This window comes from Ovis canadensis, chromosome 6 (assembly GCF_042477335.2).
Source record: "Ovis canadensis isolate MfBH-ARS-UI-01 breed Bighorn chromosome 6, ARS-UI_OviCan_v2, whole genome shotgun sequence".
Lineage (NCBI taxonomy): Eukaryota > Metazoa > Chordata > Mammalia > Artiodactyla > Bovidae > Ovis > Ovis canadensis.
In genome coordinates, this window is record NC_091250.1 from 133,748,079 (window position 1) to 133,771,664 (window position 23,586).

General features: G+C 60.3%; 1 protein-coding gene across 1 annotated transcript; it reads left to right on the plus strand.

Annotated features, from left to right (window-relative positions):
* The first annotated feature begins 1,749 nt into the window (after positions 1-1,749).
* On the plus strand, positions 1,750-23,296 carry RNF212 (ring finger protein 212). Its single transcript, XM_069595089.1, has 12 exons — positions 1,750-1,902; positions 4,169-4,230; positions 6,401-6,475; positions 8,927-8,983; positions 9,801-9,859; positions 10,502-10,554; positions 10,978-11,066; positions 11,388-11,525; positions 12,926-12,989; positions 21,761-21,830; positions 22,855-22,976; positions 23,056-23,296. The coding sequence occupies exons 1-12, from the start codon at positions 1,794-1,796 to the stop codon at positions 23,088-23,090; spliced, it is 933 nt and encodes a 310-aa protein (XP_069451190.1). The 5' UTR covers positions 1,750-1,793; the 3' UTR covers positions 23,091-23,296.
* The last annotated feature ends 290 nt before the right edge of the window (positions 23,297-23,586 follow it).

Below are 23,586 nucleotides of genomic sequence, written 5' to 3' on the forward strand. Positions count from 1 at the left end.
TGAGCTTGACAGAATGAACACACAATCCTGCTCTTAAATCTGGACTAGACCAGCCCTGTCCAACAGAAATAAAACGTGAGCCACATACGGAAATTTAAATTTTTCTGGTTGCCACATTGAACAAGGTTTTTAGAGAGTAAAATTAACCCTAGTGACATGTACTTACCCAACACATCACCATTTTAACATGTAATCAATACAAAATTACTAACGAGATAGTTTGCTTTTCTTTCTTGATAAGAAGTCTTGGAAACTCAGGTGTATTTTGCAATCAAAGCACATCTGAACTTGGACCCAGTCCCATTTCAAGGTCCAATGGCCACAGGACGCTCCTAGCTGCAGCCTGGGGTACATATTTTCCCTAACGCACTCCAGAGTCATCCCGAATCGCTGAGTCTTCCTGTTTCCCTGAACGCCACTTTGCTCCTTTTGCACAGAGTCTTCCTCTGAACTAAGTTTGCTCTGCAGGTCCTACCTGATCCCCCTCCACCTGAATCAGGGCGATCGAAACAGCTCTTCCACGGAGAGCTTGGGGCATTCCATGAGGCGTGAAACAATATGAAGGTAGCTCCCCTTCATTTTCTCTAATTTTCTTTTTCCTTTGGACTGCACAGGATGTGGAATCTTGGTTCCACATCACCTGCACCGGAAGCCCAGAGTCGCAACCACTAGATGCTCAGGGAAGTCCTTCTCTAACTTCTAATTACAAGTCCTTTAGAAACTACAAAAAATAGAACAGTCCTTTCCACCAGCTTGCCTGTCTCTTTGTAAACGGGAAACAATCTTCTCTAGGTCAAGACTTTTCATATGCTCACGCCAGAGGCAAGCAAGGCCCTGGCTCCGCCTGGCCCACCTTTGCCATGTGACCGGGTCAGCTGGTCCTGGGCCCCAGTGACACCCCACCCTAATCCACCAAGCCCTCCTGGCACCCCGTCCTGGCCCACCGATCTCCTAGAACCCCACCCCAGGGTTTCCCGCCCCTCCACCTCCTGTTCCTCTGACCCCACTGGTCCCCCATGGCCCAGGGCCCCTTCGTCTCCCACCTCCAGTCTGCAGCCCTGCAGGCCCCTCACCCTTCCCCACCACCACCACAGAACAGGGGCCTCCTGGCCGGTCAGCCCAGCGCAGTGCGCTCAAGGCTGGCAGACGTCCTGCCCCCTGTGGCCACCTCCACCCTTCGCCCGGGCACTGCCTTCTGTGAGGCCGCGGCCCCCGGGAGGGTCCCTGAGACTCGGCGGCCTCGGCGCACCCACCTCGGCGCCGCCCGGGGGTCCACGCGGGTCCGGGAGTACCACGCGCTGCAGCGCTGGAGCGAGTGCGGCCGGGAACGCCTAAACGTTCCAGCTCCCTGACGTCCGGCCGAGACCACCCGCAGACGCGGCAAAGTGTAATCCTCCCCCCGAGCCCCGTCCCTTCCTGCCTTGGTACCTTCCGCGCGCCTTTTGGCGGGAGCGGCAGGCCCTGGCGCGCAGGCGCGGAGTCACGCCCTCGGGCCAGGCTCAGATCCCGCGCGCGGTTCTCGCGCGGCTCTCTCGCAGGTCTCGCGTGGCTCTCGCGCGGCTCTGGCGCAGGTCTCGCGCGGCTCTCGTGCAGGTCTCGCGCGGCTCTCGCGCCGGTCTCGCGTGGCTCTCGCGCGGCTCTCGTGCAGGTCTCGCGCGGCTCTCGCGCCGGTCTCGCGCGGCTCTCGCGCCGGTCTCGCGCGGCTCTCGCGCGGCTCTCGCGCAGGTCTCGCGCGGCTCTCGCGCGGCTCTCGCGCAGGTCTCGCGCGGCGGCGGCGCGGCCCTGGGCCCGACATGGCCAGCTGGGTGTTCTGTAACCGCTGCTTCCAGCCGCCCCGGGCGACGTCGAGCTTCAGCCTGACCAGCTGCGGCCACGTGTACTGTGACGCGTGCCTGCGCAAAGGTCAGGGCGGGGCGGGCGGCGCTGCCGGCGGCCGGGCCCCGGGGCGGCGGCCTCTCGGGGCGGCGGCGCCCTGAGGAGGCGCCCTGGGGCGGGCGCGAGGGCCTCCGGAGCCGCGCTTCCTGGGGGAGCGCTGGCGGCGCCGGGCGGGGCCTCCGGGCTGGGGCAGCCTCGGCACCACCTGCCGCCTGGAGCCCGGCGGGCGAGGGGCGGGAAGCGGGGTCCGCAGAGGAGACGGGGGAGTGAGGCCCGGAGCCGGCGCGGGGGGACCCCGGGCGGGCCGCGGGGGGACCGGCCGCCACCGCAGCCCCGCGCGCCCAGCGCCCGCGCGCCTCTGGCGCCACCTGGACAGACGTTCTCTGTCTCTGAGGTGCTTCTGTTGACCTAGAGGGCTCAGGCAGGAGGAAAGCCCAAACGAGCACGCAGTGAGCTCTCTCAGGGTGACGGGCCTGCGGTGCCAGCTCGAAGACCCTCTGGCGGAAGTGGCGCCCGTCTCCGTGGGCAGCCCTGAGCAGGGCGTCCGGCCGGCGCCGGGCTCGCCCCGCACGCCGCCCCGCGCGGGCCCGCGTCTGGCCCTGTCCTTCAGGACCCTGGGCGCACGCTTGCCCCTCGCGCCCCTGCCCCAGCGCGCCTGCTCGGCCCGGCGTGTTTCCCAGCTCGCTGCTTCCCTCGCGCTCCTCCGGCCTCTGTCTGCCGTGGTGGTGCCACAGGTGCGCTGGTGCTGGGCTCGCAGGTTCTGGGGTTCGGGGTGCCACAGGCGCGTGCCCAGGTGCGCTGGCCGAGTCTGGATCCTGGCAGACGAGGGGGCAGGCAGCACTCTGGGAGGAAGCGGAGCCCAGCACAGGGAGGTGTGTCCGAGCAGGGCAGCCACCAGGGCAGGACAGAAGCAGGGCTCATGTTGGGCAGACGAGTCTGGGCGGCAGCTGGCCGGACTGGGGGTGAGGCTCCCCTGGCCATCCAGAGTGCCAGGGGAGATAGCAGGTTTGAGGCAAGGCTCAGGACCTCACGGTGTGGAACAGAGGTGCCAGGGACCGCCGTGCAGGGAGACCGCAAAGGGCTGTGAGTGCACAAGGGTCTGGTGGTCCAGACAGTGGAGGGCTGTGGGGAGGGGACTGCAGGGGCCGGAGTGAGGGGGGGCCGGAGGCAGGAGAACCACACGCCTGTTCTCACCTGGGGAAGAGCCTTTCCTAAAGAAGCTGGGTGAGGGCCGGAGGAGGCTGGGGTGGGGAGAGACCGCCAAAATGTCAAACCAGGTCGCCCAGGGCAGTCAGGGCGCCGGCCTTGGTGTGAGGATTACCTGCCTAAGTGCCCTGCGGAGAGGAGAGAGGGGCTGGCTGGGTGCTGGGAGGAGAGAGGGAGGGCTGGGTGGAGCTTAGGGGGTCTGTGGGAGGGCAAGAGCCCTCTTGGAGGCAGTGGGTGGGAGAGGAGGTGAGCCCTCCCTTGGAAGACTAGGCCTGGGATGGGGAAGGGGAGGCGTCCCCTAAGACACAGGAAAGGGGCCGAGCCCATCAGCCCTGGTGTGGGCAGGGGGAGCGAGGCACGCCTAATGGGGCCTCTTTCTCAGGCGATGACTGTGGAGGGGACAGCCCTGGGACTGGGCCGTTGATGCTCCCTAGGAGGACCTGGGCCAGTCGGGTGTAGATGCCTCGCCTCCGAGCTGCCTGGTGGAGAAACCAAGATCAGAGGCTGTGAGGACCGGGCAGGGCCAGAGAGGAGCTGGAAGCGAGGGAGCTGAGGAGCCACCGCTGCGGGGTCCAGGGCCAGGCGGTGGAGGAGGGGCAGGGGGAGTGGGTGGGAGGAGGCTGAGCACGGGCGGGGCGGCGGGGTGGCCGGCGGTCCAGCCGCCTCGACTCTCAGCTCCCAGTGCGGCCTGGCCCTCACAGGAGTGCTGCTGCCAAGGCCGAGGGGAGAGCAGAACCCTGGAACTGTCAGGTGGGGGGGGGGGGAGCTTTCATTTTGTAGTGTTTAAAATTTTCAGCTAAGTTATCCCCATTTTATTCCCATAAAATATGCTTGTGGGAGATAATCTGGGCTGAGCTAAGATTAAGTGTTGTTGATCTGTGTGACCACTGTTTGGAGCATATTTGGAAAATAAGAAAAAACGAATTGTTAGTGTATAATTCTTTTCCAACTATGTGCATGCCCCCAGGCTTGTCCACGGTAAGGCCTGTAATCCTGTACACTTACGAGAAACACTGTAATTTAAGGTCTGCATTTGTGTGTGTTTAAAGGTACTATTCACTATAATCGAGTTTGCTTTCTTTTGTAGGTGAAAGGGATGAATGTTTGATTTGTAAAGTTGCTTGTCGTACAGTTCTACTTTCGAAACATGTGAGTTGAAGTCTGTAGTGTGTTAATGTTAATCGGTGGTTTTTTCTAAGTGTGACGTTCAATTTTTATTCAGTTGTGGTGTCTACAACTTTTGTCGATTTGCGTGGTGTGCTAGGAGATCGCGGAGACTTTCTGTATAAAGTCCACTAGTGGTTCTGAATCCCTCACACAGCTGTCTCCTCACCAGAGCCCGTGCACTGCTGGGGACAGGCGTGGGGCGCCGGCCCCTGCAGCTCCTCATGGTGGTGGGGTTGGTCTCCCTGGGGTCCATTCTAGTTAAGAGGGTCGAGGGAGTAAAGTTGATCCCTTCAAGTTTAGGTCCCAAGATGTGTATTTGATCTGATGTTTAATCTGTAAAAGTTCTTTTTCTGATTACAAACATAAAATTACCTCAAACCTCAAACATAACAGAAAACCATAACAGAATGTGAAAGTCCCCAACTCCTGCTTCCCAAGGACAACAAGCAGGAGTGTGGGCCCTGCTCGGGGTGTCGGTGGGACTTTGACAAAGTGGTGCTTCGCAGTTGGCGCTACACGTCCCGGAGTGCGCACTCGCATTCTCTGAAGATGGCTCCCGGTGTGATAGGAAAACCTTCTGGCTTTTTCAGTTTTTACTACTGCAGTCTTAAAATGAACTTTTTTTTTTTTTTTACCATAGTTCTGCATACTTGTAAGACTATTTCCGGAGCATAAATTCCTAGAAGTAGGGAAAAGAGAGGCCTGGTGGGATGGGAGGGTAGGGTGGTGGCACAAAATGTCTCCCTAATCATCACAAACAAAAAAAAGAGAGAGACAGAGGGGCACTGAGAACCCAAGGCTGACTGATTCCAAAGCCAGCCAGGGCTCTTAGCCACCACACTGCCCTCAAAATAGAAAGAAGGCATCACTTCGTTAAACCTCCTCCACCGAGCGCTTCTCAAATGCGTTTGCGACAGAATCCTTTTTCAAGGAGCACATATTAATACCCCACAGTCCACACTTGGAGGAACTGTTCTCCCGTATAAGCTTCTAGGGAGTAATCAGCGTGTCTTAGCGTGAGCCCAGCCCTGGAGTCTAGCAGACCCAGAGCAGATTCTCATCCTAGCTGTGGGCTTCTGAAAGAGTCTCTTTCCCATCTGCTCTGGGGCTCTCGTTACATTGTTGAAAAGATTAAATGAAATGACACTCAGAATTTTTCTATTAATATTTCCTTCTCCGTACATAGGGCGTGCAGTCGCCCCTTCTGTGCCATTGGGGGTCCCCATCCCTGTTTCCCCAGGGAAGCCCTGGGCCCTGGCAGGTCAGCACTGACACCCTCGCCTCCCCCAGGGCCTGGGAAAGTCTCCTTGTGGGGCCTGGTCCTCTGTGGGCGTCAGTCCGGTCTTCATCATTGGGGTCCCTGCCGCTGTGTGTAGGGCTCACTGGGGCCCTTGGAGGTGGGGGCAGACTTCTGTCCTGTTTCCTTCGAAGTACGGGGCTTGGGGCGTTGGGTGCTGTCCAGGGTCTCAGATGGTGTACTCGGAGCGCCTGCAGCAGGCCCCTGCCCTGCCGGCGCCCTTCCCAGCCCCTGCTCTGAGCAGAGTCTGGGGCCGTTTCCCCTGTAGCTGCCCCCACCTGCAAAGCAGCTGCCCCCATCTCCAATGAAGCGGCCGCCCCCTCCCCTCCACAAGGTCCTCCAGCAGCTCCTGGGGCCCTGGCCCCTCGAGTGTTTCCTGACTGCTCCTGCGGGCCTCTCTCCCTGAGTGCAGCACGACCGTCACTCCACCGTGCATGGGCCCGTGTGTGCCCTTGTCTGCGCCCCTGTGTCCCTGGTGCTGCCGGGGGGGGGAGGGAGAGGAGAGGCAGGCCTGCCTGCAGGCGGTGTGCCCGGGCAGGTGCCGGCTCACGCACCCTCTCTTGTCATGTTCACGCCGAAGTGACGACACATACTTGTGAGAGACTGTGCCCGTTGCTCTTCCTGCTTCTGATTCCACCGTTTCCTTTGTACCCAGCTGCCCCAACCCCAGCCGCCTGAAACTCCTCAGCGCCACCCTTGGTCCCCTAGGAGGTGGCGCTGCCCTGCACCCACACCCCGCGTCCTCGGTGTCCCTGGAAGCCGCTGTGATGGTGCCCTGGCCGGTCTCGGCCCTGAAGCGCCGCGGCCCTCTGGGCCTGGAGGCAGTGTCGGCAGAAGCAGCCTTTTCTCTTTCAGACGGACTCCGACATTCAGGCGCTCTTCATGGGCATAGACGGCCTGTGCAGGAAGTACGCCAAGGAGACCTCCCAGGTAAGTCCCCAGGCCCTGGAGGTGGGGTGGGAGTCCAGTCTGCGCCCGCCCCCACTTTGGGAAGGCTGGGCACCGCTCCCGTGTCTGAAGGTGAGAGACACAGCGGCTGCTCGGGCAGGACGCCCACGCTGCCTCGGGGATTGAGGGCTGGGCCGCAGCTCTGGGTCTGGAAGGTGGGACGGGGGCGTCCAGACACCGGGCAGGGGGCTGCATCTCCTGACACCCTCTCCTGACCTCTCGTGCCTGCGCGTCCTCTCCTGACCCCTCAGTACCGACGCCCTCGGCCTGTGCTGCTCCCAGACCATAACCTGGCCCGAGGACACGTGTCTTCCCACCGTCCCGGGCTCCAGGGAGCGTGGCCATGGCCAGCTCCTCAGCTTCCTTCGCGACCCCTGGTGGGCTGCTGGCGGCATAGCCTGCAGCCTCTGTGCGAGTCTCTTCAGGCTCACTTCCTGTCTCGCTCCAGCTGGGGCTCAAGCCCTGTTTTGTTTTGTTTCTGTCGGTCAGGCCAACACTGAATCCCGAGGCTGGCCCCCACCCAGGGCAGGTGGTGCGTGGCTACACCCGAGCACACCCGAAGCCCTTGCCCTCAGTGGGGCTGCTCCCACCTGCTGCTCAGGGACCACCCCTTCCCCGGCCTCTTGCCCACGGTCAGCTTTGCCCATGGCCCTGTTCCTGCTGTGGCCTCTCCTGTCCTGATGGATCTGAATCTAGGAGCCCTGCATGCTTGTCCTCACCAAGGTCCCCCTTGGAAGCGGCCTGTCCACGGGCCTTGCTGGGCCCAGTGCCTCAGGTGGGGTTCCCCATGACTGTCTCCCAGACGCTGCTGAGCAGGAGCCCGGGGCCACGCCCAGAGGCGGTGCTGCTCCTGTTTGGGCCCTGCCCCAAGGCATGCGTTCAGAGGTCAGCTTCGGACAGCGGTCTCTCTTGCCCTGAGCGTGGGGCCCTCGGAGGAGTGAGCTGAGAGAGGTGACTGTCACCTCGTCTTGCTTCAGTGACGGGAAGGGCGCTTTAGACCTGCTCAGGCCCCTCCCGGGGGCACGGCCCTCACCTCCAGTCCCGCCCGGGGGAGGCAGAGGGAGACGCAGAAACAGTCCCCGGCTGATGAGTGAGGACTCAGAGCCCGCCTGCGAGGGCCCTGGCGGGGGCGGCGGGCGAGAAGGGCCTCGGTGCGATCCAGAACCTTCGGGCGGGGCCTCGGGAGCAGTGAGGACTCCTGCAGCGGCAGCCCTCGGCACCCTCCCGTCACCCTCTCCACGGGCGGGCACTCCAGGCAGAGCCTGTGTCCACTGCCCCACCTCTCGGTGGAGACACGCGCCCTTGTCCCGTGGGGTGGGTCCCCGACGGTGAGGGCTCTGAACCCCTCCGACAAGGCAGTAGCCAGAGCAGCAAGGGCCCTGGGAGGGTGTTTGCCGTCCACCTGCGGCTCCCCACCCTGAGGCAGTCAGAAGGACTTCTTCGCTCCGTCTGGACCAGATCAGGGAGCCTTGGGAGCATGCCCTGCTGTCTGCACGCCTAGGGGTAGCGCCCTGGCGGCAGGGAGTGACTGGGGGGGCGCTTATATGATGTTGCCCCAACCAGCCTGCTCAGTATTATTTGCGCTGTCTCTCAGCTGTGCACAGATGACAGCAAGAATTAGGCCTAAACAGTTCAGTGTTTCAAGAGGGTGGTTGTCGTCTGAAAAGCCCAAGGTTGCAGAATAGCTCTCCCTGGTGGTCCAGTGGCTGAGACTCTGTGATCCCGGTGCAAGCGCCCGGGTTCTGGTCAGGGAACTAGATCCCGCATGCTGTCACTGCGGATTCTGCACTCTGTAAAGAAGGTGGGAAAACCCTGCACACCACAACCAGGACTGAGCACAGCCAGATAACTGCATGGATGAACAGCTCGCTCTTCCCGCAAGTGTCCGTCATTCTCTCCTGATGTCGGTTGGCTCGTCCAGGAACAGTCCAGGCTCTGCTCCATAGACGTGGAGGTTGGGGCTCATAATTGGAGACCAGAGGTGGTGGTGATTTCAGGCACTGCTGACCTTGACCGGCTAGTAAAGCTCACTGGGCTCTCAGAGCGGCGTGGCCCTGCCAGCCTACCTGGTGGCATCCCTGCCCAGTGAAGTTCCGGTCAGGGGGCTCCTGTGATCCAGTGGCTGCTACCTGAGGGGCAGCACATGGTGACTAGCCCATGTGGGTCGTGTCCCGTCCTGTGTCCTGAGCACCACTGAAGCACGTGGAAGGGAGGCAGAGCAGCCGCCATGCCCACGTGGTCTCCACGTGGAACCCATGGTGCTCGCCACCTCTGGGTAGAGCTCGTCCGGCCAGGGCTGCCCACTGAGCCTGGGGTCTTCGGCTTCCGCTCTGGCTGCTGGGCAGCAGGGGGGCAGTGTCTGGGGAGGAGCTGGGGCTTCAGGAAGCCCCCAGCCTCAGCCTCTGCAGCAGCTGACACATGCTGTCTTCTCAGATCTCAGAATTTCAAGAAAAGCACAGAAGAAGACTGTTGGCCTTCTACGGAGAAAAGGTAACTCCAGTCAGCGGGCCACAGGGAGCGAGGTGGCTGTGTTACCCCTCCTGGCATAGGCCGCTGGGTGGTGTCTGCCTACAAACGCTCAGCCCGCTGCACGGTTCCTCTCTGAGGTCAGCCATGCAGCCACCTGGGGACCCACGCGTGGTTTCGCCTCCACCTTGGGCATCACTACAGACCCATGGTCACCCCGTGGTTTCTGTGGTGCTTTTTGATAAATGTGAGCATAAAGTTGTTCTGACCGATCTTCACAAAAGGAGGTTTAGTACGCATTTGCTTATCCCCAAAGCATCCTCCTCGCTTGGTTTTGAAACTCTAAAGAAGAAAAATAAAGCTTCAGGGAAAACAAATATGGCACTTCAGCTGTAACTTGGGTTGAAGCCTCCTATTGGGCCGTGCGGGTGGAGAGGAGCAGTGGGTGGGCACCAGGGGCGCTCTGCCCGAAGGCTGCTCCGCGGGGCAGGGTGGTGCCAGGCCGGGCTGTGCACTTCCCAAGAGGTTCCTGGAGCCGGTTTCCAACACACCTGGTGGCCTGCTGCTGCTGCTGGGTCGCTTCAGTTGTGTCTGACCCTGCGCGACCTCAGAGACGGCAGCCCACCAAGCTCTGCCGTCCCTGGGACTCTCCAGGCAAGAACACTGGAGTGGGTCACCAAAAAAGCGAAGTGGGATTGGTGCAGATCCTCACAGAAAGTGCGAGGGCCTCGGCCACGCCACCTGCACTCTGATGCCTGGCTTAAGAACTTGAGAATTCACTTGTTCCCGCTAAACTCTCACCGGCCTGTGTGGTGATAGGAAGTCATTCAATTGTGTTTAGATTTCTCAGTTGGAGGAGTCCCTCAGGAAGTCGACACTGCGGGTGGAGCAGCTGCAGAGGTGAGTCCTGGGGGCACGCGGGGGGGAGGGGACGCAGGGCGGGTGAGAAGGCCTGGTGTCTCCAGATTCGAGTTTGCCTGTTTCCCTCCATCTCCGGGTGGGCTGCTTGTGGCGCGGGGGGTTCTGGGCCAGGCCCCCCCACTGACCACTTCACTCCGCTTGCACTGGTGTGGCTTACATCTCCCTCTAGGAGGAACCTGTGCCCCCAGCCCCCACAGCTGGCACCCTCACCCCAGACCACGCGCGCCCGGGTCTTCCCACCTGCCCCGGTGGTGTCTCTGCTTCTGGCTCTGTCTCGGGGACCGTGGACGCTTGTCCACCCCACACACCAGCACCCAACTTGTTTCACGAGGTCACCTGGAAGCAGGCACGAATGTCCTTTGGGAGCTGGGCCCAGCAGCCGGTCCTGCTCAGCAGGCTTCTAGGGAGCGCCCACTGTGTTCTCAGCGCTGTCTGCTGTGTGTTCTGGGGACTCGGGAGCCCCTCTGGGGTGGACCAGGCCCGTGCAGGTTCCCGAGGTGAGGAGGGGCCAGAGTGTGTCATGGAGAAATGGGTCCTTTCTGTTTCTTTACTTCAGGTTGGAAGGAATTATCTGGATGTAAACGTTTGCGATTCAATAACGCCTTTTCTCCATCTATTTAGGGTGAGGTCATCACAACAAACAGCTTTCAGCACAGTAAAAACTGCAGCTTCAAGTAAGTGAAGTGACGCCTAGAAGGGGGAGGGTGGCAGAGGTGCTGGGTCCGCCCGTGGCTCCAGCACTGGGTCTCTCGTCACAGCACCTTCTGCAAAGCCGAGTGGACCTCTTCTGTTCCAGCCCCGTGGCTCGTCAGCCTCTGAGAGGTCTGCGTCCTCAGCCCCCACCCCCAGCGTAGGCGCTGGGCGCAGGCGCCCCACCCTCGCCACTCCCGTCCCCAAGCAGAGGGGTGGGCAGGGTGGCCACGTGCCCGGGCTGGGCCCTCCCTTGGCTGGGATGGGCGGGGTGAGCCGGTGGCAGCCTCTGGGACCTAGAGCCCCCGGTGAAGTGCTTTTCTTGGAAGTGTGCACTTGGGCCCGTGGGCAGCAAGGCTGATGGGGGTGCCCTGGCCGTGCCCGGCAGGCCACACCCCTGTCCCCAGCTCTTCAGAAAGTGGGGAGCGAGGCCCCCCTCCTAGCTGCCCTGTGCTCCTGCGAGAAGGCCTGGCCTGTCCCCGCCAGCCTGGAGCAGGTTAATTAGGGAGCTGGCGTGACTGAGCGCTGCACGCGTGAAACATGTGGGCCGGGCCATAGGGTGGACAGAGGTAGTGGTCCCGCCCCAGACGTCCGGCAGGAGGTGGGGGAGCCCAGGGACGGTGCAGGTGGCGAGGAGGAGCCAAGGGGCCCTTCCTGGGATGGACGGGGGCTGGAGACAGGAGGGCCGTTCTAGCCGCACGGTGGGCGCCTCCGTGTCTTGGGCAAGTGTGTCTGCTTTGTGGGCCTTGCTGGCCTGGGCGGGGCTGTGATCACCGCACTCTGGGAGTGCTGAGCAGCTGTAGGGAGGGGCCCGCAGGGCCTCGTGTGTGCGCATTTGCACGTGTGTGCGTATGTGTTTCTGTCACCTCAGTGCAGTCACCCGTGGCTGTCTCGCTGTCTGTGTAACAGGGCAGAGTCCATGGAAGTCGACTTCACGCCCTCTCCGAGAAGAAAGGTGAGCATACTGACTTCACGCGTGTGGCCCCAGGCGCTTTGCACAGGTGGTCTTTCCCGGCGTGGATAGCTGTCCCATGGCACATGCGCAGAGGCAGCCGGTCGCCAGGCAGCTCCAAGGAGAGGCCTGATGGGGAGGCTGAGGTGCGGCCTGGGTGGGGGTACCCCCTCTCTTGCTGGCCCGGTGGCCTCGTGACGCCTCAGTTCCTGCTGCTGCTGTGCTCACGCCCTCTCCAGCCTGGGCACTGGACGCCCCGCACCTGCAAAGTCTTCCTGTGTACCGTCACGGACCCTCACGTGAACAGAGGGCCTGGGCCTGTGAGAGAGGACGCTTGGATTCTGCCCGACGGGAGCAATTTTGTCCCCGTGCTGTGACTAACCTCTCAGAGTCGGCCCTTGCCGGACACGGGGCACCAAGTACAGGACAGGCCAGAGGTGGGGGTGGGGAGCAGGGGGCAGAGAGGGCCCGGGAGGGGGCCCAAACCGGAGGGGCTCTGAGCGCAGCAGCCGTGGGAAGGCTGTGGGGTGGGGTCTGCTCACAGCCAGCCGCGCCGCAGCCTCGGCGGTGAGTGAGGGTCATGTGGAGCCAGCACCGTCCTCCCCTTGGGCTCTGTGAGGTGTCAGCCTGTGCTGGGTGGGCAGGGGCTGGAGCCCAGAGGCGGGGAGCTGCTGCGTGGGTGGACACCGGGTTGCTGGGCAGTGTGACCCCACTTGCAGTGTTGGGGGTCTCTTCGAGGCTGTCATCCTGCCAGCAGAGGTGAGGCCGGGGTGGGGCTGTTGGCAGAGGGGGTCCTGGACTGAGGCCGCCACAGCTGGTGCTCACCGCGTGACGCTGGAGCAAAGGAGCACTGTGGTGACAGGCACGGGGGCAGGGCGAGGGCGCGTTGGCGTCACGGGGCTGGTGGCTGGCAGGCAGCAGCAGCAGTGCCAGGCCCAGGCTCCTGGCCCCCAGCAGGTGTGTGCCCCCCACCAGGCCCTACCACTCAGTGGGAGGGCTCCGGGCCGCAGGGTGGGGTGGGGCCCCGCCTGGTGGGTGCGCAGTGCAGAGTGGGCCTGCCCTCACCACCGCCTGCCAGTGTCTGTCAGCATCTGGATTTCAAGGTGATGAGACGCTCCCAAAGTGAGGATTACTCAGGCTTTTCGAATTCCTAATGCCAGCCAAGAACTTCGTTTACTTTTCCTCTTGTGAGATCCTTAAAGTCACCAGTGGAGCCTCCATCCACTCACCACCTGGGCCCCTGGGGCGGCAGGCGCAAAGCCGCCAGCGGCCGCGTTCCCACACACAACGGTGCCGTGTGTCAGGCAGGTGCGATTGAGGATCTGTGTTCTTAGCAAACAGGGACAGTCTCTGCTCCTGAGCCAGTCTGGAGCGTCAGCGGTCACTTTCTCTTTATGAGGCAGCCTGAGGTCGCCACTGGCCCGCCGCGGATCTCCCTGCTCAGCCCACCTCGGGACGGGCGCATGGGTAAGTGGAGACGCCTCGCCTCGCCCAGACCTCAACCTGCCGCAAGGCCTACCCTGCCCCCAAAGCGGCCGCTCCTGCCCTGCTGTCCTGCCTCAGCGCCAGTGCCGCCGTGCCTCCTGGTGGCTGTCGGCGTGGCCGCGGGTGAGCGCCCGGCCCTTCCTGGGGTCAGCGTGAGCACCAGGCTTAGGCTCAGGCTCACGCTGTCCTCCCCGAGTCCCTCCCCGGAAGATCCCTCGGTGTCGTTGTGGAAGCGCACCCGCGTGAGCCGAGCGCTGGCTCCTCTCCAGCCTCAGCGCCTTAGCTCGCTCTCCCCGCGGCTGCCGCACGTTTGCCCTTGGCTTCCTGTCCTCTTGCTGAGGCTGAGGCCCTGAGCGTCACCCCTGAGGTGTGGGTGTTCTGCCCTGCCTCGTCCAGGGCCTGTCGGTGCCCCCTTGGCACCTGAGCACCTGGTTGGCACTTGGTTTCCTTCTGCCCAGCCTCAGAAGCAACCGTGGGTGCAGGTCAGGCCTGCGCCTTCCCGTCTCCCTGCCACGCGCTCCTGGGGTCTCAGGCTGGCAGTTGCGCCCAGGCGCTTCCGCGCCTCCTGCCCACCTCCGTCCTGTGCAGCTGGCGTGTCCACCAGTCAGGGTCCCAGCCGCTTGTTCCGTGGACGCAGCGCCGCTCAGCCCCGTGAAGCCGCCTCTCCCCGTCGCCAAGCACTGCCTGCTTCCTGCTGGCCCATTCCATCGGCGACGGAGGCGGCCTGCCTTCTGGGCACTGGGCATTCTGGGCCCCCACCTTGGTACTTCCCTGCAGGGGTCGGTCTCCTGTCAGTGTCTGCGGGCCCAAGGCACCAAGCCTGCTGCTAGGAGCACCTTCCCCTTAGGAGCCTGGGGTCTGGCCGATGGTGATCGCAGTTCCCCGTGCTGTCGCAGCAGGACCTTGTTGCCTCTTTGTTCTATCAACATCTTGTAAGAGCCCATAATGGAAAAGAATAGATTAACATGTAACCGAAACACAGTTATATGCTTACAACTAGACAACATTGCGAGTAAACCGTACTTCAGTTTTTAAAAAACAAGAAAGGACCGTTTTAAATCTGGAGGAATGGAAGCAGTTATATTAAAAAGCATTTAGAAGGCAACAGAAGCCGACGGGCAGAGAGCACTGAGGCAGAGAGAGCAGACGGCATGGTGGCGGGAGCAGGCCGACGCCGGCCCCTCTGATCCCACGCTGAGCGGCCGGCCTGCCAGTGAAGAGGCGACCCCACCCCTGAGACGCGCTCCAGCGGCAGCGCAGATGCAGTCAGGGTGAAAGGAGTGACCCCACACTGGATGACGCCCGAGAAACCCACCAGCAGCGCGGGGAGCCTCGTGGTGACGGCGCAGTGCTCACGAAGGTGTCCACCCCAGACCGCAGTGCAGGTGCCCAAAGCAGAGGCTGACGGGTGCTGGGAGGAGCCAAGTGCGTTCTGGGAGCACACGCTCCCGCTCAGAGGCAGAAACAAGCAGTGAAGTGGACACGCAGCGTCGGCCTTGGACAGTGTCTGGTGTGAGTGCCCACCAGGGCAGAGACCTCCGCCTGCTGTGCGCGGTCTGCGGGGGACCTGCCTCATGCCCGGAGGTGCAGACAGGCTGAGACACAACTCAGGTGCCTCTGCGAGCAGTGGGTCAGATTGGATGTTCTGTGAAGAGGACCTTGCAGTGGGATATAAGACAGGCCCTGACACTTGGGAAGAACTGTTTACACAGAGGTTATCTTGGGGCCAAAGTGGAATTAAGTTGGAAATCAGCAAAAGAAAAAATCTAAGAATAAAATATTTGAAAACACAATTATAACTACCTTATGGGTCAAAGGAAAAACACAAAGCCTTTGACTGTGGATCACAACAAACTGGAAAATTCTTCAAGAGATGGGAATGCTAGACTACCTTACTTGTCTCCTGAGAAACCTGTATGCAAGTCCAGAAGCAACAGAACTGGACATAAAACCATGGACTGGCTCAAAATTGGGAAAGGAGTACACCAAGGCTGTATATTGTTACCCTGCTCATTTAACTTCTGTGCAGAGCACATCATGTGAAATGCCGGGCTGGATGAAGCAAAAGCTGAAGTCACGATTGCTGGGAGAAATAGTAGTAACCTTAGATATGCCGCCCTAATGGCAGAACTATAATGACTGTACCGTGGAAGCAAAAAATAGATTTGAGGGACTAGATCTGATAGACTGCCTGATGAACTATGGACGGAAGTTCGTGACATTGTACAGGAGATAGGAATCAAGACCATCCCCAAGAAAGAGATATGCAAAAAAAGAGAAATGGCTGTCTGAGGAGGCCTTACAAATAGCTGTGAAAAGAACAGAAGCGAAAAGCAAAGGAGAAAAGGAAAGATATACCCATTTGAATGCAGAGTTCCAAAGAATAGCAAGGAGAGATGAGATAAGGAGATAAAGAAGTAAGGAGAGATCGCTTCCTCAGTGATCAAAGCAAACAAATAGAGGGAAACAATGGAATGGAAAAGACCAGAGATCTCTTCAAGAAAATTCGAGATACCAAGGGAATATTTCATGCAAAGGTGGGCTCAATAAAGGACAGGAATGGTAGGAACCTAACAGGAGCAGAAGATATTAAGAAGAGGTGGCAGGAATACACAGAAGAACTCTACAAAAAAAGATCTTCACGACTGAGATAATCACGATGGTGTGATCACTGACCTGGAGCCAGACATCCTGGAATGTGAAGTCAGGTGGGCCTTAGAAAGCGTCACTACGAACAAAGCTAGTGGAGGTGATGGAATTCCAGTTGAGCTATTTCAAAGCCTGAAAGATGATGCTGTAAAAGTGCTGCACTCAGTATGCCAGCAAATTTGGAAAACTCAGCAGTGGCCACAGGACTGGAAAAGGTCAGTTTTCATTCCAATCCCAAAGAAAGGCAATGCCAAAGAATGCTCAAACTACCGGACAATTGCACTCATCTCACATGCTAGTAAACTAATGCTCCAAATTCTCCAAGCCAGGCTTCAGCAGTACGTGAACCGTGAACTTCCAGATGTTCAAGCTGGATTTAGAAAAGGCAGAGGAACCAGAGATCAAGTTGCCAACTACTGCTGGATCATGGAAAAAGCAAGAGAGTTCCAGAAAAACATCTATTTCTGCCTTACTGACTATGCCAAAGCCTTTGACTGTGTGGATCACAATAAACTGTGGAAAATTCTGAGAGAGATGGGAATACCAGACCACCTGACCTGCCTCTTGAGAAACGTGTATGCAGGTCAGGAAGCAATAATTAGAACTGGACATGGAACAACAGACTGGTTCCAAATAGGAAAAGGAGTATGTCAAGGCTGGATATTGTCACCCTGCTTATTTAACTTCTATGCAGAGTACATCATGAGAAACGCTGGGCTGGATGAAGCACACGCTGGAATCAGGATTGCCAGGAGAAATATCAGTCACCTCAGATATGCAGATGACACCACCCTTATGGCAGAAAGTGAAGAAGAACTAAAGAGCCTCTTGATGAAAGTGAAAGTGGAGAGTGAAAAAGCTGGCTTAAAGCTCAACATTCAGAAAACTAAGATTGTGGCATCCAGTCCCATCACTTTATGGCAAATAGATGGGGAAACAGTGGAAACAGTGGCTGACTTTATTTTTCTGGGCTCCAAACTCACTGTAGATGGTGACTGCAGCCATGAAATTAAAAGACGCTTATTCCTTGGAAGGAAATTTATGACCAACCTAGACGACAAATTGAAAAGCAGACATTATTTTGTCAACAAAGGTCCGTCTAGTCAAGGCTATGGTGTTTCCAGTGGTCACGTATGGATGTGAGAGTTGGACTATAAAGAAAGCTGAGCGCCGAAGAATTGATGCTTGTGAACTGTGGTGTTGGAGAAGACTCTTGAGAGTCCCTTGGACTGCAAGGAGATCCAACCAGTCCATTCTAAAGGAGATCAGTCCTGGCTGTTGATTGGAAGGACTGATGCTGAAGGTGAAACTCCAATACTTTGGCCACCTCACGCGAAGAGTTGACTCATTGTAAAAGACCCTGATGCTGGGAAAGATTGGAGGCAGGAGGAGAAGGGGACGACAGAGGATGAGATGGTTGGATGGCATCACCAACTCAATGGACATGGGTTTGGGTAGACTCTGGGAGTTGGTGATGGACAGGGAGGCCTGGCATGGTACAGTTCGTGGGGTTGCAAAGCGTCGGACACGCCTGAGCGCCTGAACTGACCTGACCTGAACGGCAGAAAGTGAAGAGGAACTAAAGAGCCTACTAATGAGGGTGAGCAAGGAGAGTGAAAACCTGTCTCAACATTCAAAACCAAAGGCCATGGCGTCTGGTCCCATGATTTCGTGGCAAATAGATGGGGAGACAGTGGAAACAGTGGCAGATTTTATTTTGTTGGGCTTGAAAATCACCGCAGGTGGTAGATATAACCGTGACATTAAAAGATGTTCCTTGGCTGGTGCTCCGGGTGCAAGAGGCAGGTCGGACCACCCAGTCTGCGAGGTTCTGTGCCGTCCCGGCACCAGCCTGAGGACTCCAAAACTACCGTCCCCCTGCCGGGCAGCATGGGCGCCCTGAACGGAGCGGGTATTCCAGCAGGACTGAATTCGGAGAAGGTAGCGGCTCTGCTTCAGAAACTGAATTCTGACCCTCAGTTCGTACTGGCCCAGAATGTCGGCACCACTTGCAACCTGCTGGACATCTGTCTGGAGAGGGCCTTGCTCCTAGAGTCGAGTCGGGGGAAGGTGCCCTGATATTCAAGCTCTCGAAACTGCATGCTTCCTGACGGTGTCGCTGTCCCTCCGAGGCGGCATCACTGAAGTCTGTTTGTCAGGGTAATTCTGTGTGCCTTGACTAGCCCAGGAATGGGAGGTTGATCAAAATCGACATGATTCCTTCCAGTTGTTCTGAACTGTGGAGAACACGGCTCTACTTGAGTCGTGGTTAAGTAGAGGGTTAGAGAAAGTGGGTGAGAGAACAACCAAAAACTTACCATGATCTGAATTATAATCATTAGAGGGAGCTCTCGCCAAATGGTTTAACTCCGGCCTCTGGAATTGGGAGTTGGGTGGGGCACAAAAAGGGGGTATCATCCATTCTTTCTGACAACTAGATGGTGCTGAGAAGCTTTTGAATAAAACACTTTGCTTTAAAAAAAAAAAAAAAAAGTTCCTCGGAAAGAAAGGGAAAGTGAAAGTTGCTCAGTCGTGGCCGACTCTTTGCAACCCCATGAATCCATGGAATTCTCCAGTCCAGAGTACTGGAGTGGGTCACCTTTCTCTTCTCCAGGGGATCTTCCCAACACAGGAATTGAACCAGGGCCTCCCGCATTGCAGGCGGATTCTTTACAAACTCGGAGATAGTGGAGGACAGGGAAGCCTGGCGTGCTGCAGTTCATGGGGTCGCAAAGAGTGGGACACGGCTTGGCGACTGAGCGCAGTGCGTTTCCACGTGAACCCTAGATCCGCTGACCAGGTTCTCCCTGTGGGTTTTGTAGGAGCTCATGGTTTGAGGGATTCCCCTCAATGAGACCTGACTACTTACTGGTCCCCAAGTGACCTGAAGAACTGCCATTTTCGGCGTATGAGCCTCGTGCTTGTTTCATGAACTGGAGCCTGAGGAATGAGTTATCTGACAGTGGAATTTTCCTCGTGGAATTCCGGATCGGGTGCGGTGTGCAGGAGGCATCTTTTTGTCCTTTGCTTTCACCCATTTGCGTCTCTGGACCTAGAGAGTGTGTTCCGTGGACACGCGTGGTTGGGTCGTACTCGTGATCTGCACCTCTGCGTCGAGCGTTCGGTCGCTGGGCCAGCACGGCTGTGAGTGGGCCTGGACTGGCGTCTGTGCTGTGTTCTCGTTGCTGTGTGGGGCTCCGTGTGTGTCCGAATCCCCTCAGCTGCCGCCACTGGCTTTCACCACGCTCAGCGCGCCATTTGCTGTGGACTGTGTCCCTCGAGGCTGTGTTTGGAGCTGGGGTTTTCTGGAGGTCAGCGCCGCCCTGAGGGTGGGACCTAATCCGGTTGGATCCGTGTCCTCCCTGGGAGATGCACACGCGGGAAGAGGTCACGTGAGGACACAGCCCGAAGGCGCATCTGCAGGCGGTAACTGGGATCCGCCGGATCTCCAGGACCCAGACCTGCCTGTGCCCTGCCTGGGACGCCCGCCTCGGGACTCGGAAACAGAGATGGTCTTGGCTGAAGCCGAGCCTGCAGGGCGACGCGGAGCCAAGCCGACCGGGAGACGCCGGCCTGTGGTTCTCGTGCCTGGGGAGCCGTAGCCTCTCTTGCCACCCGACCGAGTTCTGATCAAGTAGTTTCCCCCCAATCCAAGAGGCTCTGATGACCTGGAGCCACAGGTGACAAGAGCCCACAGCCCGGCTCTCGTGCCCCCTTTAGAGACGCTCACTGTCTCAGAGGCAGGAGTCAGGCCCGCTCCACGGGCGTCTGCACCCGCCTCCTTCCCCTCAGAGCCGCGTGCCTGTGGCGTCACTCTCCCACCCAAGCACGACTTCACTGTGGGGCAGCTTGGCCAGCAGTGAGCTCTCCTAGGTTTTGGCTTCCTGTGAACAGCGTTGTCTTCATTTGAGGACACGCTCCCTGGGCAGAGTCTCAGCTGGCGGCACCGTGCAGGGTCGTCCTGTTGTCTGGCCCCGAGTTTCTGACCAGGAGTCGCCATCAACCCTGTGCTCATGTCCCTGTGTCCCCATGTGTGAGGAAATACTCTCTTTGCTGAGGACTCTCCACCCTTTGCTCATTTTGGAGGGCTTTTCAAAATGGTGCAAGTCTTGAGGCCTCTTCCTACTCTTCCGGGAGGGCTGTGGCTGGTCTGGGGTTCTGCGTGCTGGCCACAGCGCCGTGCCCTTTCCTCCTGCTCGCGACCCCAGATGCAAAGCCGCAGGTTCCTAGCCGCCCTCTCTCAGCCCAGGCGAGGGAGCCCCCTCCCCAGCCCGGCGGCAGTGGGTGTCCAGGTGCGGGGCTGTCAGCTGCCTTGGCGGTGTCCTGGAATGGTCCAGTCTCCTCACAGATTTCAGCTCCGTGGCAGCTGAAGTCAGTTCTTGGCAAACACTCCTGGAAGAATGGAAGCCGTAGGACCGTGGCTCGACCCCCTTCCGGGTTCCCGTCCATGAGCCCATGCGCCTTGGTCCCCCAGCTGTCGGCGCCCAGGGTCTTGTCCAGGGGACCCTGTCCTGGCGTCACGGGCGCGAGCACGCCGCGTGCCCGGCAGTGAGACGTCCCCTCTTTAAGTGTCAACATGGTCTCCATCTGCATTTTTCAAAAGGAAGTCTTGCCAGACTCCCTCAGTCACGCCCCCTGTGTTCCTGAACTGAACCCTGGCCCAGACCGGGGGACGTCCTCAGCGGGCCGCTGGCCTCTAGTTGGGCCGCAGCTCCAGCTCTGCAACAGCTGCTCGGTGCCACCCGGCCTTGCCGCCGCCTGGCCTGCTGGGCGCTGGGGTTAGCACCCTCAGGACAGAGACCCCAGGGTCCCTGATTCTCAGGCAAGATCCGAAAGACCACCAACTGTGGGCCTGGCACCTGTCTTCCTGGGCTCAGACCGCTGCCCACACAGCCCGTGAGCTCACCTCCTAGGGCCTTGGGGTTCTCGGCGGTGTTAACAATAGTCGTCCCCACAGAGTCGTGTAAAGCACAGGTGAGGAACTGCTGCTGCTGGCCATCGGGGCGCGAGCGTGTGAGACCGAACACGCGGTTTTCTCTGGGAGGCCAGCAGGGTGGGAGCCGCGGGCAGCACAGACTCTCAGTCCCCGGGAGCAGGCTGCAGGGCTTCCTGGGAGGCGCGGGTGCAGGCCTGGGCCAGAGCCGGGGTGGGGGCTGGGAGGGGCGGCGGGGCACACAGGCTGGCGGGTGGCAAGGCCGCCCCACTTGTCTGGGCTGAGTGTCTCCACAGACAGGAGCCAGCCCTGGCCTGGGTGCTCTCATGTCAGAGGCACGCACGCGTCACGGGCACAGTGGGCCCACCTCTGAGAGCCAGCCCACCTGGAGCGGCGGGGAAGGGGGGCCGTCCCTCCAGGGTCAGTGAGGCCCCAGGTTGTCAGACCCTGTAAAGCCCCAGAAGCAGCAGGCGTGATGAACGCAGCTGTTGAGATGGTTCATCCTGGCTCTCAGCCATTCTGGGGGTCTCCTGCGGCAACCCGCAGTGGGCTGTGTCTTCACAGTGCACACTGCCCCAGGCGGAGAGATGAGACCCCCATGGGCCGTAGGAGGGAGAGGCAGTCACCCTCTCTGGTCCAGGTTGGTCACGGAAGGGGTACGCGAGGGGACACAGAGCCTCAGCTAAACGCTGGTGTCTTCTTTTTCCCACTTCCTCCTGATGCAACTCCAGAACTGAGATGCAGGAGAATTCAGGTATTCGAAAGAACAGTTTTTTTCATACTTGCCCCCTGGTGTGGCTGAAGCACGCCAGGGACCATTTACATCTTTAACAGAAGCTTCTTACTAGCCGGGAGGGGTCAACGGCAGAAGTCAGAGGGTAAGCCTCCGTGCCTTGGGTGGAGACCGCACAGTGGTCCCAGCGCCTGGCGTTGCCTGTGGCTGCTGCCCTCCTCAGAGCCAGAGGGGCCTCCCTGCCAGTGGCCTTCGGGGTGACAGGTCCAGACGTGGGCCGAGAGCTGCCACACACAGGAGCGTCCTTCCCGAACGGAGCCGTGGGCAGCGGCGCGGGGGGCAGTGGCCTCAGACCGCCTGCTCGGGCGAGAAGACGGGAGCTCGGGGGGTCCTGGCTGGGGGCGGCGATGGGCACAGCCCCCCGATCTGTCCTTGCAGGCAGCATCGCCCACCGCCCTCAGCACCTTGGCCTGACGCCCCGATGCTCCAGCGAGCCTCAGGCACCCAGGTAGGTCCCACCCTTGGTTTCTGGGGGGCGCCGGGACCCTGCCAGTCCCATCCCGGGCTCTGAGGGAGGCTGTGCTGTGGGCACCGCTTCACGTTCTTGAAGCTGAAAGGCGACATGGGCCACCATCACGAACACCCTGGAGGACCCATCCTGGCTGCAGGGCCCCGGGGGTGGCAGGGTCCCCGGCAGGCAGGTAGCCGTTCTGCAGGTGCTGCCTGAGGGGCTCCAGCTGGAAGGGCCCACAGCATGCCCGGCCCAGTGACACCATGTGCAGCGGCAGACGCGCCAGGCGTGGGCCGCCTCCCCCGGGGGCTCCTCAGCCCTGGGAGTGCAGGCAGTTTCTGCAGACGGCAGACCCTTCCTTCCCTCACCCCTCACCCAGAGCCTGTCTCCACTTTGCCATTTAGCACCGCCCAGATCCCTGGCCTCCAGACCTCTGGCCCCCTGCCTGTGACTGACAAAGCCATCCCCTCGCCTGCCTAAACTCGGGCCGCAACCCAAACCTCCGAGGCCACTCACCCCATTCCATGTCAGGGGTCTGCTTCGTGCCCTCTGACCCCCAGACAGCCAGCCCCCAGGTGCATGCCCTTTGACCTCCAGGGAGTCGGTCCCCCTACTCCATGCCTTCTGATCCCCAGGAAACCAGCCCCCTTATGCACACCTTCTGACCCCCAGACAGCCAGCCCCATCCCGCTCCGTGCCCTCTGACCCTCAGGGAGATGCCCCCGGCTCCACTTCCCGGCTGTACCTTGCCTTTCTCAGCATCAGCACAGAGGCCCCTGGGAGACCCATGTGGATGCTGGGCCCTGTGAGTGAGCAGCGGTTCTCGGCACCCTGCTAGGATCACCACAGTCCAGACCGGGCCTCCCGTGAGGCTGCCTGCTGGGCGCTGTGTGGGGGCTGCTCCCGCTGGACCTGTGGCCCCAGGCCGGCCGTGTGCCCTTCGAAACTGAGACGCAACCGACCCTTGAAAGACCACGCAGTCAAAGGCACTGCTGATTTTATCTATCAAATTTGCTGCTAGGATCCCGGCCCTGCAGATGCCCCGTGAGTGGCCAAGGCAGAGCCCGGCGCCTGCGGCGGGCAGAGGGGCAGCACCCAGGCAGCCCATCAGCGTCTCAGGGCTGATGCAGAGGCAGCGTCCAGGTAGGCGGGGCCCAGGGAGCAGCCGGAGCCCAGCGCGAGAGCCCCCGCGGCCCCTCACAGTGGCCCTGTCTCCCTGCAGGGCCTGCAGGCCTCGGGGGGCTTGCACGCGAGTGACAGAGGCTCCTCCCATCTGGGCGTCCACGGGGCACTCGGCACGGCTCACAGCAGGCTCCTCCCGTCTGGGCGTCCGCGGGGCACTCGGCACGGCTGACAGCAGGCCCCTCCCGTCTGGGTGTCCGTGCCGCCCGCCTGCTGCTTCCCGACAGAGCGGCTCGGCCACGCGGGTGAATAAATGGCCACCGGGCTGCCTGGGCCAGCAGTGGGGCGCGTCTGCTCTTTACTCCGTAGGCCCTCCTTACAGGCAGCCGGCCCCCACCTCCCTGCTGGGGACCGCGACAGGCTTCTGGGAGGTGGCGGGCTGGTCCAGGCCACGGCGGGGATGAGGCTGGCGATGTGGCCTCACGGGCAGGATCCGTCCCTGACCCCGTCACGTGCGGGCTCGTGTGTCTCCAGCTGTGGGCTTCACGTGACCTCCCGGGGGCCAGGTGCGCCCTCCTCACCCCATGTGGCTTCGGACACGGCGGGCTGGAAAGACAGAACTATGGTCCTC

Bases quoted from the DNA above. Each gene is read 5' to 3' on its own strand.
- RNF212 (XM_069595089.1), top strand. From the start codon at position 1,794: ATGGCCAGCTGGGTGTTCTGTAACCGCTGCTTCCAGCCGCCCCGGGCG. The intron at 1,903-4,168 runs GTCAGGGCGGGG...TTTCTTTTGTAG, and splicing joins TGACGCGTGCCTGCGCAAAG to GTGAAAGGGATGAATGTTTG. The intron at 10,555-10,977 runs GTAAGTGAAGTG...CCCTGTCCCCAG, and splicing joins AGTAAAAACTGCAGCTTCAA to CTCTTCAGAAAGTGGGGAGC.